The 19221-nt window shown below is 41.8% G+C and overlaps 1 protein-coding gene across 4 annotated transcripts in view; it reads right to left on the reverse strand.

Annotated features, from left to right (window-relative positions):
* The window catches only part of LOC127661387 (endosome/lysosome-associated apoptosis and autophagy regulator family member 2-like), a 119985-nt gene that overhangs the window by 88231 nt on the left and 12533 nt on the right, over positions 1-19221 (reverse strand). For all 4 annotated transcript variants that reach the window (XM_052152047.1, XM_052152048.1, XM_052152044.1 and 1 more), the window contains exons 11-21: positions 19043-19133; positions 17802-17907; positions 13477-13614; positions 13110-13373; positions 11060-11233; positions 10781-10964; positions 9158-9254; positions 8940-9041; positions 7302-7428; positions 7033-7211; positions 6781-6946 (exon numbers count right to left, since the gene is read on the reverse strand). In XM_052152047.1, coding sequence (XP_052008007.1) covers positions 6781-6946; positions 7033-7211; positions 7302-7428; positions 8940-9041; positions 9158-9254; positions 10781-10964; positions 11060-11233; positions 13110-13373; positions 13477-13614; positions 17802-17907; positions 19043-19133 — 1628 coding nt within the window. The remainder of the gene's footprint in view (positions 1-6780; positions 6947-7032; positions 7212-7301; positions 7429-8939; positions 9042-9157; positions 9255-10780; positions 10965-11059; positions 11234-13109; positions 13374-13476; positions 13615-17801; positions 17908-19042; positions 19134-19221) is intronic.

Consider the following 19221-nt stretch of genomic DNA (forward strand, 5'->3'; position numbering starts at 1 on the left):
AACAAACGAGTGAACGCGGGCGCGACAAATGTACACAAACAGAGTGCAGAATCGCCCTCCTCGTCAAGGTCGGATCCCTTTGAAAACCCTACCCTGCAAAGGCCAAGGACTGTCAGCGGACACCGCGCGTTACCAAGACAACTAGCGTGCAAATCAAAAGAGTGAGAGACGGGCTTGTTTAACGGAAAGATAAATGACCTGCAACAGTATCTGTAAGGCACAGATTTCAGGAAGTGTTATTAAGGAATGCTGAGGAGTTCATGATGTTTACAAATAAACTATTGAGCCACCGACCTGGATGGCATTTTAAAGGCATCATATGCTCACTATAGCAATAGTACTCACTCACTTTTTTAACCATCTCGTTTCCGGAAGAATTTGTCCTATTCATTTTTTCCATCCAAGGATTTGTTTCAAATAAAAACAGTTCTACCAGTTCTATCATATTTCATTTTCTAAACCCTCCTATAGTATTTGGTGATTTTTGACTGAAATAAACTTTACTCATTTAATACAAAAGTTTTCCTTTATCTGAGCAGTACAAGACTTTGTGACTTATCCTCCATTTGCCATCTGAACATCATACAAACATATACAAATAATTGATTCAATGAAGTGAAAAAAAAGCAACACATTTGGTATTTGCAGTCAAAATTGACCAACCATTGAAAATGTATGAAAAAAAAAAAGAGCTTTTATTTCTGTCAAATACAATCAATAAATCAGCCACAATGCACAAAAAAGACAGAAATTACAGGGTGAGACTCTAAAACATCCTGCAAAACATACACACACACTCACACACAAACACACACACACACACACACACACACACACACACACACTCTCTCATACACACACACACACACCAGCTGATGACAGCAATCTGACACACACACACACACTCGCTCGCTCGTAATTACTGTAATTAGAGTCCTCGACACTACCGTCCACCCAGGGGGGACGGAGTAGCCCGACCACCCGGACGCGATGAACGGCCGCCATCCGCGGGGCGAGTGGGGACTGGACACCCCGATACTGCCAGGGGCGGAGGAGTGCCCTGCCAACCCCTAGAAACACAGAGGGGTCAATAGAAGGGGGGGGGTAGGGGGGAGCGACTCAGTGTAGGCCTATAGTAGGCTGTGTTATGTATCCTGATTGACTTTATGATTAGTTAAATCTGTTTTGCACATGCATCGCCACAGAGTTAACCATTTCAGACAGTACCGGTCAGCCTCTGTCTCGTTCACTTCACGTCTGTGGGCGTTACACACAGCTCAGTGTGGCCGCTCCAGTTTACCTTCAATGAAATCTAACCTTAGTGTAATTGACAGAATTACTAAAAAATATTTTGCTACCTAAAAGTTAAAGATTTTTAATAAAACTGAAGCGATGGTGGATGTGTGAAATTTCATGATTTATGAGTGACGTAGGCTAGTAGAATTTTCAAAAAAATATTTTGCTACCTAAAAGTACCTAAATATTAAATTTAAAACGCATGTGGACTGATATTTTTCCAATGTCTGGACTCCTTTATTAACTCTTTCCCCGCCAAACACGGAATTATCCGGGTATCCGTGTTTTAGGTGGTATACGGTAAGGAAGACCCGCGCGCATGTTTTGAAAGAGTACGCAACTCTTTGATCAAAGAAACAGACTGCGATCGTCTCAAACGTGAAGTGGAACACCATACTAATACTAAAGCACTTGTTTGATAAAAATGCCTTTTTCTCAGCTTTTTGTCCGAAATGTTGTTTTTGACAAAACCTACCTCTGTTCAAGTGGCAATAAAAAAGAACAAATGAAGATAAAATAAAATCATTTTTTTGCCTAAAAGCAGAGGCTCAGATCTTTATTGTGATATATAGCATCTTCATATATTCATGGAAGAAAATATTCTGCGGGCCATTAAAATTTAGCGAAAATCGTCAAAAACCCTGGCGGTGGCTGGCAACTTTTTTAAAAACGCTGGCGGAGTTAATGGAGTATATAAACAGACGTTTCAATATATTGGTATTAAATGCATTTTCTGAGAATTGATATTTCAAGTTTTTACTGCAAATGTCGAAATGCACGCTCTTTGTTCCATCAGTCACCATATATCGGAAAACATTTGGAATGGGTCAGACATAATTCTGACCACTTATTGTTTTGTTTTAAGTGAATTTCGTTTTGTATAAATTGTATCTTAATTTTAATCAATATTTTCAACAAATTGACTGGATTAATAAATAAGAAGCAAATATAGTAGACAATATCATTAGGACACGGAGGCGCCGGCGTGTGAACTGGAGCGCGTCTCATAAATGAACCGAAAACTGACAGAAAACACTAGTTTATTAATAAACAATTTAAACGTTTAATGCATAATCCTTACTTTGGCCGGTTCTTTGTGGCAAGCTTTATGCGTGCGTTGAGATGCTACACATAACGATGAATCGGATGATGTTGCCCCCCCTTCTCTTATTCGCTTTGCTGTGGGAGCTTTTGAAAAGAAATTTGAAATCTGTTTTTGTGTCATTACCGGAATGTTGCTTTCTTCACTAAGAGGATAAAATTATATTCTTCCGGGACTCCTTAAATTACGTCTCCGCTGCCGCTGCGCATACAACATATAACTGACCCCCCCAGCTTGAGTTTTTCTAGGCGACCGTTATTTAGAATGTGTCACTTTATGGTTTCCATGGTGACGCATCATTGCTTGTCACGTGACACACCGCAGCAGCAACAGCGCTGAATGAATGATGATCTGCTTTTATGTCATTTTTCCTTTTTTATTCAGAATATTCACAAATGTGTTAGCTATGGCATGAAATATCTGATATTCCGATTGTCAAATACATGCAAGTGGAAGTGTATTGTTGTTTAAACACCTTTATAACGATCGCAGAAGTTTACATACACTGTTAATATTTGGTAGCATTGCCTATAAATGGTTTAACTTGGGTCAAATATTTTGGGTTTCCTTCCACAAGCTTCTCACAATAAGTTGCTGGAATTGTGTCCCATTCCTCCGGACAGAACTGGAGTAACCTGAGTCAGGTTTGTAGGCCTCATTGCTCACACATGCTTTAACTTCCTGGCTGATGTCTTGAGATGTTGCTTCAATATATCCACATCATTTTCCTTCCTCATGATGTCATCTATCTTGTGAAGTGCACCAGCACAACATGATGCTGCACCCTCATGCTTCACGGTTGGGATGGTGTCCTTCGGCTTGCAAGCCTCACCCTTTTTCCTCCAAACATAACGATGGTCATTATGGCCAAACAGTTACAATTTTAATTCATCAGACCAGAGGACATTTCTCCAAAAGTAAGATCTTTGTCCCCATGTGCACTTGCAAACTGTATTCTGGCTTTATTATGGCAGTTTTGGAGCAGTGGCTTCTTCCTTGCTGAGCAGCCTTTCAGGTGATGTCCATATAGGACTGGTTTTGCTGTGGATATAGATACTTGTCTACCTGTTTCCTCCAGCATCTTCACAAGGTCCTTTGCTGTTGTTCTGGGATTGATTTGCACTTTTCACACCAAACTAGGTTCATCTCTAGGAGGCAGAATGCATCTCCTTCCTGAGCGGGACGATGGCTGCGTGGTCACATGGTGTTTATACTGGCATACTATTGTTTGTACAGATGAACGTGACACCTTCAGGTGTTTGGAAATTGCTCCCAAGTTCCTCAATTGTTTTTGAGGTCTTGGCTGATTTCTTTTGATTTTCCAATTATGTCAAGCAAAGCGGCACTTAGTTTGAAGGCCTTAAAATACACCCACGGGTACACCTCCAATTCAGTACACCTCCTATCAGAAGATAATTGGTTATTTGTCTAAAGGCTTGACATAATTTTCTGGAATTTTCTAAGCTGCTTAAAAGGCACAGTTAACTTATGTAAACTTCTGACCCACTGGAATTGTGATTATAGTCAATTAAAAGTGAAACAATCGGTCTGTAAATAATTGTTGGAAAAATTACTTGTGTTTTAGATGTCCTAAACGACTTATTTACCCCTATAAATTGTTTCAAAAATTCTAACAAAATTGTACATAAAAACAATCAGAGTAAACACAAAATATTGTTTTTAAATGATAATGTTGTTTATTGAAGCAAAAATTGTATCCTATACCAACTGCACCTGTGTGAAAAAGTATTTGCTCCCCTTATTCACTAAATCCCCAAATCTATGAAACTGCATTCATAATGGGGTTCAGCTGAACTAGACACACCCAGACCTGATTACTGTCAGCCCTGTTCAATCACATCAACTGAACTTTTTCAGCAGCATGACGTTGTCTAAAAGGTCTCACCCAGTAGCACACTATGCCAAGGTCAAAAGAAATTCCAGAAATGATCAGGAATGAGGTGATTGACATGCATCAGTCTGGGAAGGACCCCAAAGGACCACAGTGAAGAGCCGTTATATCCAAATGGAGAAAACTTGGCCCAGTAGTGAACCTTCCCAGAAGTGGCCGACCTTCCAAAATTCCTCCAAGAGCACAGCGACGACTCATCCAGGAAGTCTCAAAAGAGCAAAGGACAACATCCAATGAACTGCAGACCTCTCTCGCACCACTAAAGGTCACTGTTCATGACTCCACGATCAGAAAGACACGGGGCAAAAATGCCATCCATGGAAGAGTGGCGAGACGAAAAACACTGCTAACCCAGAAGAACAATAAGGCTCATCTGAATTTTGCCAAAACACACCTTGATGATCCTCAAACCTTTTGGGAGACTGTTCTGTGGACTGTTGAGTTGAAAGTGGGACTGTTTGGAAGACAGGGGTCCCGTTACATCTGGCATAAATCAAACACAGAATTCCACAAACAGATCATCATACATACAGTCAAGCATGCTGGTGGAAGTGTGATGGTTTGGGGATGCTTTTCTGCTTCAGGACGACTTGCAATAATTGAGGAAAACATGAATTCTGCTCTAAACCAGAAAATCCTAAAGGAGAACGTCCCGTCATCAGTCCATGAGTTGAAGCTCAAGCGCAACTGGATTATGCAGCAAGACAATGATCCAAATCACAGGAGTAAGTCACCTCTGAATGGCTCAAAAGAAGCTAAATGTAAAGTTTTGGAGTGGCCTAGTCAAAGTCCCGACTTGAACCCGATTGAGATGCTGTGGCATGACCTTAAACGGGCAGTTCATGCTCGAAAACCCTCTAATGTGTCTGAACTAAAGCAGTTCTGGAAAGAAGAGTGGGACAACATTCCCCCACAGCGTTGTGAAAGACTGATCTCCAGATATCAGAAGCGTTTGATGCAGTTGTTGCTGCTAAAAGCGTCACAACCAGCTATTACCTTTAAGGGGGCAGTTAGTTTTTCACATGGGTGTTATAGGTGTTGGATACCTTTTTCGCTTCAATAAAAATAAATATTTGAAAACTGTATTTTGGGTTCATTCAGGTTGCCTTTGTTTTATGTTATATCTCATTTGAAGACCTAAAATAATTTAGTATAAAAAAATTTATAAAATCAAATAGAAGAAATCAAGGGGGCAAATACTTTTTCACATCACTGTGTGTGTGTGTGTGTGTGTGTGTGTGTATATATATATATATATATATATATGTGTGTGTGTGATATAATGACTCAATTTGACCTGAACATAAATATCTCATATTTTTTAGTCATGAGGGTCTACAGGGGTCCTCTGTGTTTTATGTTTGTATTGTCACATGACAACAAAATGGACAAACGTTTTTAAATATTAATAATTTTATAAAAAAAGTTTTTTCAAACTGCTTTAAAAAAAAAATTTAAATAATAATAATCAAATATGATTTTAAACTTAGTTATGTAAAAAAAAAATATTCAAGAATTTCAGTTTTTAATAAGACTTTATTTTATATATTTTTTAAATGTCTCCAGATGGTTACATCAATTAGACATTTTATTTTAACCCCCAGAAAAATTATAAATACCAATAACCCTAAACCTAACATATTTTACATATCCATGTTCAAAGTCATTATTTTGTGTGAATTGCATTTTTGATGTATTTTTAAATAAAAATGAGCATCATTGACCCATTTATGCATTTTAAAAGTGGGAAATATTTCATACCTTTTGAATAACTTTACATCCCTGTTTTTGTCTCCACATTTATGGGCACACGTACCCATCCATCCCATCCATCGTCAACCGCTTATCCTGTGTACAGGGTCGCGGGGGGCTGGAGCCTATCCCAGCTAACATTGGGCGAAAGGCGGGGGACACCCTGGACAGGTCGCCAGTCCATCGCAGGGCCACACATAGACAGACATACACTCACACTCACACTCACCTCCACATCCACACCTAGGGCAATTTTTTTTGGAGACACCAATTAACCTAGCCTGCATGTCTTTTGGATGGTGGGAGGAAGCCGGAGTACCCGGAGAGAACCCACGCAGACACGGGGAGAACATGCAAACTCCACACAGAAAGGCCGGGGCAACCAGGGTTTGAACCCACGACCTTCTTGCTGTGAGGCGACAGTGCTAACCGCTGCACCACCGGGGCACACGTACATCACTGCTAAAACAATGCGCTGCAATATTTAGACATTTTCTTCATATTTTATGTTAATATATTTCTCCTCCACTGCAGTTTAAATATGTAAACACTGAAACTCTGTGGAGCTTTTGAACTACACAGCATCTAAAAAACACTGACTTACAAAGACGTCCGTCTAATGCATGTTTACATGGAACAACAACTGAAAAACAGAGCACACAGAATGCAAAATCAAGTTAGAAGTATTTTTACACCTCTGTGCCGTTTTATAACTGACCTTGAAAGCTTTTAGCTTAGCCAGAAGAGAAGAGTTGTTGGGATAAACCACCTCCTCTTCCTCTTTCTCCTCGCCCTCACCTTCCATTATGGCACAGCTGTCTGCCACCGGTAACTCACACTCCTTATTGGCTGACATCACGAGCTTAGAATACTTGTACTCCAGCCTATCAGAACCCAGGAACAGAGAAGCACAAGTAGGAAGCAAGAATAAAACTGTATCTGTAATAACGGAGTTGTAGAGGAAACATACTTTCTGTTCTTCTTCCAGAAGGAGCAGGTTAGAGAGACGAGGAAAACCGCACAGAGCGCTCCAAGCGCGACTCCCACCTTCAGCCGGAAATCTATCGTCTCACATGGAGAAGTTCTCTTCAGTGGGAGAGACAGCCCGCCAGCACACAAGCGAGGTTGGGTCCACACATACACGGTGTCCTGATGATGAAAGCACCATATCATCATAACATAAGTTCGTAAGGTTAAAAATAGAAGACAATAGTGAGAGGACACGTGAAACGGCAGTACCTGCACTCCCCCTTTACAGGCTCCTTCTATGGCGTGGTAGTTGGCATCAGAACAGTGTGGACAGGCACTGGAGCTCTCCCACAGGAAGTAGAACATGCAGCCGTCACACGTCCCTGCTGGACAATCACTGGTGCAATACAGAGTAAGTTAGTCCCGAGCTAAATCCGAGCACTCTGTACAAGCAAAATGTCATGAGTTTGACCCACCACGGCAACCTCAACGGTAATACATGTTCAGGAGCGCCTGCATTCTGTTTAAAGTTCTATATGGCTTTTTTAAGCACAAGAACACTTTCGGTCTGAACAGCCCCTAAAGGCAGTCCCCTGATGATTTGAGAAATTACATTGATGAGCCAAAACATTATGACCACCTGACTAATATGCTGTTGGTTCTCTGTGTGCCGCCAAAACAGTGCTGACCCGCCAAGGCATGGACTCTACAAGACCCATGAAGGTGTCTTGGGGTATTTGGCACCAAGACATAGTGACACATCTCTTTTTTATGGAGGAGAAACCGGAAAGATCTGCTTTTCATCTTAACGTTGCAAATGCACACAAACACACAGTAAGATTTGTGCATATACTCTACTCAACACTCACTCACTCACTCACTCACTCACTCACTCACTCACTCACTCACTCACTCACCTGGGAATACCATTGCCATGAAGGGATGTCCCAAGTCTGTAACGACGTTGAGGTAGGTGGCACGTGTCAAATTGAATGGCCGGACCAAGGGTTTCCCAGCAGAACATTGCCCAGAGCATCACACTCCCTCCACCGGCTTGTTGTCTTCCCACAGAGCATCCTGTACCATCACTTTCCCGGGTAAATGGCGCACACGTGCATGTCCATCCATGTGACTCATTGGATCAGGCGACCTTTTTCTACTGCTCCAGTTGCAATGTTCACATGCACATTGTAGGTGCTTTTGATGGTGGACAGGGGCCATCATGGGCACTCTGGCCAGTCTGTGGCTATGCAGCCCCATACGCAGCAGGGTGTGATACACTGTGTGTTCGATGAGTCTTGGGCACCCAACACCAAATCGAAGGTTTGTAGTTTGTCCCTCCTCGGATCACTGTCGGTAGATACTCACCACTGCTGACCGGGAGCATCCTACAAGCCGTTTCAGAGATGCTCTGACCCAGTCGTCCGGCCATAACAATTTGGCCCTTGTCAAAGTCGCTCAGGTCCTGCCCATTTCTCCTGCATTCAACACGTTGACCACAAGAACTGATTGTTCGCTCACCATCTAATCTACCCAGACCAACGTTATTCGCTGAAACTGTGAATGGTCATAATGTTTTGGCTCATCACTGCATATAATTATAATCTTCATATTCATAGCTAATTATATTACTATAGACTTGGTTTGTGTGTGTGTTAAGTTACAAAATATATTTATATAATTGTATTTATACATTATCATTTATTATAACCAGTGACTAATTTTTCCACAGACTACAGCACATAAGCATAAGAAATAAATTTTAAAAAAAACTGAATAAAACTAATAAAAATCACTTCAGCGGCTCACCAATGAAGTGATTTCATATGGCATGATGGGAGATGGCCTGTGCCAAATTTAGACTCCATCAACTGCATTGCACATGTTTGTTTGATGAGGTGTATGTACCTGGGTACGAATAGATCTCCCCTCGCTGTTTTCTCTGGATTACAGCGCAGTGAAACCACTGCATTTCTACCTCTCGGACATGAGATGGTGACCTGAGGAGAACTTCACAAATAAAACATGCCATTAAACACATAACCAATAATAAACCATATAATGAAATCCCTAATACTAAAGCCCCAGACAGCCGTCCATGAGAGGCACTTGGAGTTTGCGGATACCGATAGAAGAAGTGGATGTCTGGGATTCTCTCGGATGAAGATGGAAAGAGCTCTGGTCTGGTGGTTATTCCGTTGAGTAATCTCTCCACTGTTGCTCCTACGGCAGAACACGCACACATACAGCCTGTGTTAGAGGACATGTTGGGGTAACAGTAGGGATGCACAGATATCAAACATTTTGGCTGATACCGATAGTTACAAATAACTATTATATAATACAGATATTTTGCCACTTGGCTTATTGTATCATCAGATCACTGTTTTGCTCAGGAATTGTGTTTTTAAGACATACAAAGAAGAACAAAAGCTTTTGTTCTAACAATAAATAATTTCCATTGAACGTGGATTGGACCTGTTGAACACATGACTGGCCAAAATTTTAAAGTGAAACACAACTAAAGATAAATCGAAGATAAAAACTTTTTTTTTTTAAACAATGAAAAAATAACAAAATATCATAGCATAAAGCTTGATGAGACAAAAAAAAAAAAAAAAAAAGTCATTTTAAACTTTTTTTTTTTTTCATAGTTGAAAACAACTGAACTCACATTTTACATGGCTGTACAATATATAATAGAAGATCACAATGAAGTGATTTCATATGGCATGATGGGAGATGGGAGATATAAATTCACACATTATGCAAACATATTATGTTGGGCAATTCTATGGAAATGTCAAACACATCATGAAAAATAAAAAGTTACCAGAGGAACAAAACATCCTTTTAAATTCTACAGTGGTGTAACGGATAATGGAAAATGCCATCCACACCGCTAGAGGGCGCCGCTTGCTTACACATGCTGACAGAAGCGCTCATTACAGTCTATTTTTTTAAACGGTGCATATTGTGATTTCAATCTCAACTCAAAAAATCGCGCAGCCTTACTGGATACCATACCAATCTTTCAGATGCCATCCACACCGCTAGAGGGCGCCGCTTGCTTACACATGCTGACAGAAGCGCTCATTACAGTCTATTTTAAACGGTGCATATTGTGATTTCAATCTCAACTCAATTAATCTTGCAGCCTTACTGGATACCATACCAATCTTTCAGATGCCGTCCACACCGCTAGAGGGCGCCGCTTGCTAACACATGCTGACAGAGGCGCTCATTACTGTCTATTTTAAACGGTGCATATTGTGATTTCAATCTCAACTCAATTAATCGTGCAGCCTTACTGGATACTAGACCATTATAATTAATTATTAATGAACCATCATTTTTTTCATCGCAGTATTTTCATGCTTAAACCGATTTGCCGATAGTTTTAATTTGGTCATTAATTGGCCAATTAATATCGGCAGCCGATAAATATCTTCGGCCAATACATCAGTGCATACCTAGGTGACAGCACCTAAAATAAAGGTTTAGTATGTAGTGCGGTCAACAGTTTAAAACAATCAATAGTATTTGGGTGATTCTAACTAAACCTAGCAAGATTCCTGAGAAATGAAAGCTTGTAGTATCATCTGTTTACAAATAATTGTATATGCAATGAATTGATCAGGACACCATATCATTAATTTGATTAAAAATTGTAATCGATTGACAGCCCTAGTTTTAATATATTTGCTAGTTTTCTTTGTGATATGAAAATATCTCTCATACAAACACACCTTGAAATGTGTCTGCCAGGCTAATGGATTGCGAGGAAAGGGCTGTTTTTAAGCCCCGCCCATCTGAAGGGATAATGGTTGATTGACAGATAAAAGCCTTCACTGTACTGCCCAGATGACCACCATCAGCGTCCTCACTGGACAGATCTGTGACATTATCTCTACAGACTGCTGCCTTGTGACCCTGAAACAGACCCAGAGTGGGATAAATAACATTCTGCATTCATTTTCAATTCATTTCAGGTGACTGTGCGTGTGCGTGTGCTTGTGTGTGTGTACCTCTGCTCCACACAGGCTGATATTGAAGAGGTGGTAGTATTGTGTGCCTTTTGCAGTGAAACTCGGCCCGTTCATGATGGACCCGGCGGAGGCCAGAGCGCTGAAGTCATACCGAAGAGTCAGATTCTTTTCAGTGTATGTGAATGAACAGTCACTAAAACACACACTGTGCTCCTGTAAATGTATTTCAAGAAAGGTCATACACTCATTATTCTTCATTTAAAAGATAGAAAAATCTAGAAAGAATTGATTCAAATAATCCAGTCAATGCAGAACAATGCAGAAATCAGCCTTTATCCCTCTCGGAGGCTTAATTAGCCTGATAAGGGACCAGGTGTGTAGCATCACGACCTGGCCCCGCCCTCCGCCCTGCCACATTCCTCCCTCATTCTCTCAGGCTGGGGAGCCCCCGGCATGACGTATACACCCCCCCCCCCCGCTCTTTCCCTGTTCGTGCCTAACGCCCCGTCTGCCAGCAGGACATCCCCGTCAACCTGGATGACAGCTAGGGGACAAGGGGAGGAAAAACAAAATGTGGCACCTACACGTCGTAACGACGATCGTGCCAAATTAACAAAAACATAAAAAAAAAAGAGAGGATAAGGCCAACACGGAGTGGTAGTGGGAGAGAGAGAGGAAAGAAAAACACTTATTCGCCGGTTCCCCGATACGCTGTAGCTTGGTCCTCGGCCACTCCTCCACCCTCTAATGAACGACAGCCGCACCTCCCCGGACGGATCAGAGGCAGACCTCTGGCCCCTGGCAGACGGAACGCCCCGCCGCATTTTTGGTGGACGGTAGGAGTCTCCCCCTGCCCCTGGCAGCGGTAACCGCTCCAGACGGTTAATTGGGAGCCCCTCCTCCCCTCGTGGTCGGCGGCCGTTCCTCCGCTTCCAGGCGGCCGGGCTCCTCTGTCCTCCAGCGGATGGCCACGGCTGCTCCGTTGGGGTGGATGGTAAAGGCGAGGACTCCACTATGGGGCCTCCCTCCTCCTTCCCGGATTTCGGCACCAGTGTAAAGGGATTAATGAAAGAAGGAGACGAGAACCGGCTTGATGGTATAAATAACAGTTTAATGAAGAACTAAAACAGTCTGCAGCTGAATGAATCTTCTTTTCGGAGTTGTAACTTGACACCGCGTCTTTTAAGTGTTTAGTGCACGTTTATATACGAAAATAATTCAAAACAGTCCAGACGGTTCCCCTTTGGTGTTCAGGAATAGTTAGGCCACACTAGCGGTCTGTCCTGCTCTCTCGAACCGCGCCCCAGTGGGCGGGGCCAAGGGTGCGATGATGCATGCTGTGGGACGTGTCAACACAAATAAGCAATGTCTCGACATCACAAACAGACAGATTTCCAAACGAGACTTTTCAGCAGGGTGTCTCTTTTTAGACTGGGGTAGATGTTTTGAGTACTGAAATGTACATTATGTTTTTAAAGTACAGTTACCTCTTATATGCCTACATATAAAGGAACATTTGTTCTCCTTTTCATGACCCTTTTAAGGCTAATTTGATTGTGCAATCTATGAAATTGCATGTGCACGTCATGGGGGTTTGAGGGTGATTTAGGAAGAGAAATCACACAAATAACTACACATGCAAATACGTTGAACACACCCTACAACAGGAGGCTTTGTGTGTGGTACTTGCATCAAATGCAATTACAGTACAGCTCTCACTAAATAATTTTTTAATGTTTATTTATAGAATTGTATAATATCATCATCGTTCGGCATACAGGTGCATATCGGCCTGCCTACTGGAAAGAACTGCCACTTAAAATATTTCTGCATAACTTGGGCATAAATTGGAGGCATGCAAATAGACTATGTTAGTAGATCAGCTCGGACCCTTTTTTAGCATAAGGTCAATTTTGCTCATTTTTATACACACTGAAACATTTAGTAAATCGGGGACTAAGTGTCCAACTCGGACCTTCAATCACTAATTAACCACATCCCATAGAACAAATATCCACATACATATGCAGTAGAGAAAGAGAATTGTGCTTAACTTTTGCCTATAAACAAAGAAAATGAGATGAATTGCCTTGTTGCTTTTGCTGCCCGGCCCACACGGTTGGCATGCTTCTCTGCCATAGATGTGGTGTCCAGAGAGGACAGTGTTGGCTGGGCACTCTTGGCACAGGTTGGTATGTTTATCAATGTAGTGGCCAGCAGGACAGGGCACACAGGAGGAGCCGGCCTGCTGAGACTGCAGCGCACATGCCCGGCACGACGATGCCACCCCGTCCACGGCATTAGTGACAGTTACAGAGTAGATCTTCACCATGTCATTGACATACTTGCGTACCTGATGGTCAGAAAGACAGAGAGAGCGAGAGAGAGGGAGAGAAATCAAATGTTTAACTTAAATTTAAAAAGTAAATTAAAAATGTAATTAAATATGTACTGACCTCTTTGGCCTGACTGGTGCGTTGGAAGGCCCAGGTCAAATCCACAGTTTTGTTTTCAGTCATTATGTGGGTATAGCTCTGCTTAGTTTTACTCCCGTCCCATGATTCAACTACACCTGTGCCCCTTGAGTTCACATCCTGCAACGACAGAAGAGATCAACAACACTTATCAAGGGACTGTTCTGTCAATCAAACTTAAACTTAAACACTAGTTCGTCCTGAACAACACTGAAGCAGGTTTTAGAAATGAATGGGGCCTCAGGGCAAAAATGTCACCAAAAACGCTCCTAAAAAATTTTTTGTGTTTATAACCCTAATGCTAATCCTAACCCCAAAACATCTTATATAGTTCTTAATATTTTAATTTAAAACTAGTTATACACATTAATAACAAAAAAAATAGGATTAGTTGTTGATAACTTGTATGGGTAGGAGCCCTTGAAGTTCAAAGTGTGGGGGGCAAACATCTGATACAGTTTTTTATATTTGATAATAGTCCTTATAAATATGAATATCATTAAATATGAGTTGATTTTAATGTAAAAGTATTTAAAATTTCTTGATCTTGAGAATTTGTCTGAAAACTTTTGTTAACAAAATGATTCAATTGGCAAAGTATATTTTTCTTAATTTAGAAATAAATGCTAACTGAACTTTAATTTAACCGTCATGCCCGACTCGAAAAGACGTGTACGTAACAGTTAATACAGCATGACAATGTGCATTTAAAGATTCACATTTTGAGTTTTCTTGTAATAAGTGGTATATAATAAAAATTAATGAAGGAATACATTTTTTTATTTTAAAAACGCACACACACACACACACACACACACACACACACACACACACAATCCCAATCACTCATATACACACACACACACACACACACTCCCAATCACTCATATACACACACACACACACACACACACACACACACACACACACACACACTCCCAATCACTCACATACACACACACACACACACACACTCCCAATCACTCATATACACACACACACACACACACACACACACACACACACACACACTCCCAATCACTCACATACACACACACACACACACAAACAGACTCACTAACTCACGCGCACTCACACGCTCTCCCACTCACACGCGCACACTCCCAATCACTCATACACACACTCATTGGCTGACTGACTTACTCACTCACTCACACACATACACACAGACTCACACACACATACGAACTCACCTCACACACTCACGCTCTCCCACTCACTAACACATACTCCCAATCACTCATATATACACACACATACACACACACACACACACACTGACTCACTCACACACAAACAGACTCACTTACACACAAACAGACTCACACACAAACGCACAAACAGACTCACACACAAACGCACAAACAGACTCACACACAAACGCACAAACAGACTCACACACAAACGCACAAACAGACTCACTCACGCACAAACAGACTCACTCACGCACAAACAGACTCACTTACTCACACACAAACAGACTCACTTACTCACACACAAACAGACTCACTCACACACACACAAACAGACTCACACACAAACAGACTCACACACGCACAAACAGACTCACTCACGCACGCACAAACAGACTCACTCACGCACAAACAGACTCACACACAAACAGACTCACACACAAACAGACTCACTCACGCACAAACAGACTCACTCACGCACAAACAGACTCACTCACGCACAAACAGACTCACTCACGCACAAACAGACTCACACACAAACAGACTCACACACAAACAGACTCACTCACACACAAACAGACTCACTCACGCACAAACAGACTCACTCACGCACAAACAGACTCACACACGCACAAACAGGCTCACACACAAACAGGCTCACTCACGCACAAACAGGCTCACTTACACACAAACAGGCTCACTTACAAACAGACTCACTCACGCACGCACAAACAGACTCACTTACGCACGCACAAACAGACTCACTCACGCGCACAAACAGACTCACTCACGCACAAACAGACTCACTCACGCACAAACAGACTCACTTACTCACGCACAAACAGACTCACTTACTCACGCACAAACAGACTCACTTACTCACGCACAAACAGACTCACTTACTCACGCACAAACAGACTCACTCACGCACAAACAGACTCACTTACTCACACACAAACAGACTCACTTACTCACACACAAACAGACTCACTCACGCACAAACAGACTCACTCACGCACAAACAGACTCACTCACGCACAAACAGACTCACTCACGCACAAACAGACTCACTCACTCACACACAAACAGACTCACTCACTCACACACAAACAGACTCACACACAAACAGACTCACACACGCACAAACAGACTCACTCACGCACAAACAGACTCACTCACGCACAAACAGACTCACTCACACACAAACAGACTCACACACAAACAGACTCACTTACTCACACACAAACAGACTCACACACAAACAGACTCACTCACGCACAAACAGACTCACTCACGCACAAACAGACTCACTCACGCACAAACAGACTCACTTACTCACGCACAAACAGACTCACTTACTCACGCACAAACAGACTCACTTACTCACGCACAAACAGACTCACTCACGCACAAACAGACTCACTTACTCACACACAAACAGACTCACTTACTCACACACAAACAGACTCACTCACGCACACAAACAGACTCACTCACGCACAAACAGACTCACTCACTCACACACAAACAGACTCACTCACTCACACACAAACAGACTCACACGCACAAACAGACTCACTCACGCACAAACAGACTCACTCACGCACAAACAGACTCACTCACGCACAAACAGACTCACTCACGCACAAACAGACTCACTTACTCACACACAAACAGACTCACTCACGCACAAACAGACTCACTCACGCACAAACAGACTCACTCACGCACAAACAGACTCACTCACGCACAAACAGACTCACTCACTCACACACAAACAGACTCACTCACTCACACACAAACAGACTCACTCACTCACACACAAACAGACTCACACACAAACAGACTCACACACAAACAGACTCACACACGCACAAACAGACTCACTCACGCACAAACAGACTCACTCACGCACAAACAGACTCACTCACGCACAAACAGACTCACTCACACACAAACAGACTCACTCACACACAAACAGACTCACTTACTCACACACAAACAGACTCACACACAAACAGACTCACTCCCAATCACTCATATACACACACACACACACACACACTCTGACTGACTTACTCACACACACACACACACACACAAACAGACTCACTCACACACAAACAGACACACACAAACAGACTCACTCACACACAAACAGACTCACACACAAACAGACTCACTTACTCACACACAAACAGACTCACTCCCAATCACTCATATACACACACACACACACACTCTGACTGACTTACTCACACACACACACACACACACAAACAGACTCACTCACAAACAAACAGACTCACACACAAACAGACTCACTTACTCACACACAAACAGACTCACACACAAACAGACTCACACACAGACTCACACACAAACAGACTCACTTACTCACACACAAACAGACTCACACACAAACAGACTCACTCCCAATCACTCATATACACACACACACACACACTCTGACTGACTTACTCACTCACACACACACAAACAGACTCACTAACTCACGCGCACTCACACGCTCTCCCACTCACACGCGCACACTCCCAATCACTCATACACACACTCATTGGCTGACTGACTTACTCACTCACTCACACACATACACACAGACTCACACACACATACGCACTCACCTCACACACTCACACTCTCCCACTCACTAACACATACTCCCAATCACTCATATACACACACACACACACACTGACTCACTCACACACAAACAGACTCACTCACACACAAACAGACTCACTCACACACAAACAGACTCACTCACACACACACAAACAGACTCACTCACACACACAAACAGACTCACTCATGCACACAAACAGACTCACTCACGCACACACAAACAGACACACACACACACACACACACACACACACAATCAATATTTTAAAAGCATCTGATCATTATGAGAAACTAATATATAATATAACTAATATATTTGTTGTGCTATTTTTGTGTGTGTGATTGACATGTTACTACCTGGTGTAAACAACGATGTGTCCCGGCTGACCACTTGTGATTGGATCACCCAAGATGTGTAAACCAGGTATAAAAAGGTACAATGCTTACATCCACCGCCATGAAGTAGAATTCACAGTCAGCTGAGCAGATGGTTTCAAACTCAAAAGTGATGTGGCCGTACTCGCTGCCAGCTGCTTGCAGTGACACGGGCAACCTGATACAAGAAACAATAAAGCTTCATTACAAGCTTGTGTCTTCACACACATTACATAAGGAGTGCTTCTATAATACAGCAAAAGGACAAGTTGTCCTACAAGTGTAATGGCAACAGTCACAAAGCAGAGGAGGTCCTGTATCATGTGTTTTAATCATGAGGCAATCAATGATTAAACAATGATTTTTGTGCAACCTGAAAGTAATTCATTATGACTAGGGATAGGGTCTAATTACTTTTAGACAAAAAGTGGTGTAATATTACAATTAAAATTCTTGTAATCAGATTAAAGTTACTGACGTTCAATTCAACCCTCTTGCCATCCCAGATGTGTGACTTTCTTTCTTCTATAGAACACAAACGAAGATTTTTAGGTGAATATTTCAGCTCTGTAGGTCCATACAATGCACGTGAATGGTGACCAGGACTTTGATGCTCCAAAAAGCACATAAAGGCAGCATAAAACGTTTTACCGATAAATTTTTAAGTAATTTTTTACAATGAATTCTCCTGTCTGCACAGCAGGTGGTGTTATGCACAAAGAATCCGAATCACCCCAAAAAATAGCAGTAGTATGTGAAAGTGAAAGTGGAGATTTATAGTAAAAAAGGACTTAAATATGAATCTACTTCTCACACAAACTTATCATGTCGCTTCTGAAAACATGGATTAATCACTGGAGTCTTATGTGCTACTTTTATGCTGCATTTATGTGCTTTTTGGAACTTCCCATTCACTTGCATTGTATGGACCTACAAAGCTGAGATATTCTCCTAAAAATCTTCATTTGTGTTCAGCAGAAGAAATAAAGTCACACATCTGGGATGGCATGAGCGTGAGGAAATGATGAGAGAATTTTAAGGTGAACTGTTCCTTTAAATAATTAACTACATTACTTGGGTTACACAGATTTCTCAAATAATATTATTATGTAGAAAACATTTTAGAAATAATCTTAAAAATGATGCGATTAGTAATGTGATTGCATTTTCAATTAAGAGATTAAGGTAATCAGATTACAATCTACCAGAGGTAATTAGTCATTTGTAGTGGATTACTTTTATAAGTAGTCAATGAACAGAATGTACTATGGGCAGAACTCAAATACATGGTATAAAAGTGCCTGAAGACTCACTTGAATCCAGGTAGTCGAAGGGTTAAAATGAGATAATCATTATCTGAAAGACCTGTTCCTGAGTGAATGTGATTGCCTGCCACCTCCCAACCTAACACACACACACACACACACACACACTTTATTTTAATTGAGCAACAGCGACATCTTCCAGCTAAAGCAAAAATTACAACCTTACA

This window comes from Xyrauchen texanus, chromosome 21, assembly GCF_025860055.1.
Source record: "Xyrauchen texanus isolate HMW12.3.18 chromosome 21, RBS_HiC_50CHRs, whole genome shotgun sequence".
Lineage (NCBI taxonomy): Eukaryota > Metazoa > Chordata > Actinopteri > Cypriniformes > Catostomidae > Xyrauchen > Xyrauchen texanus.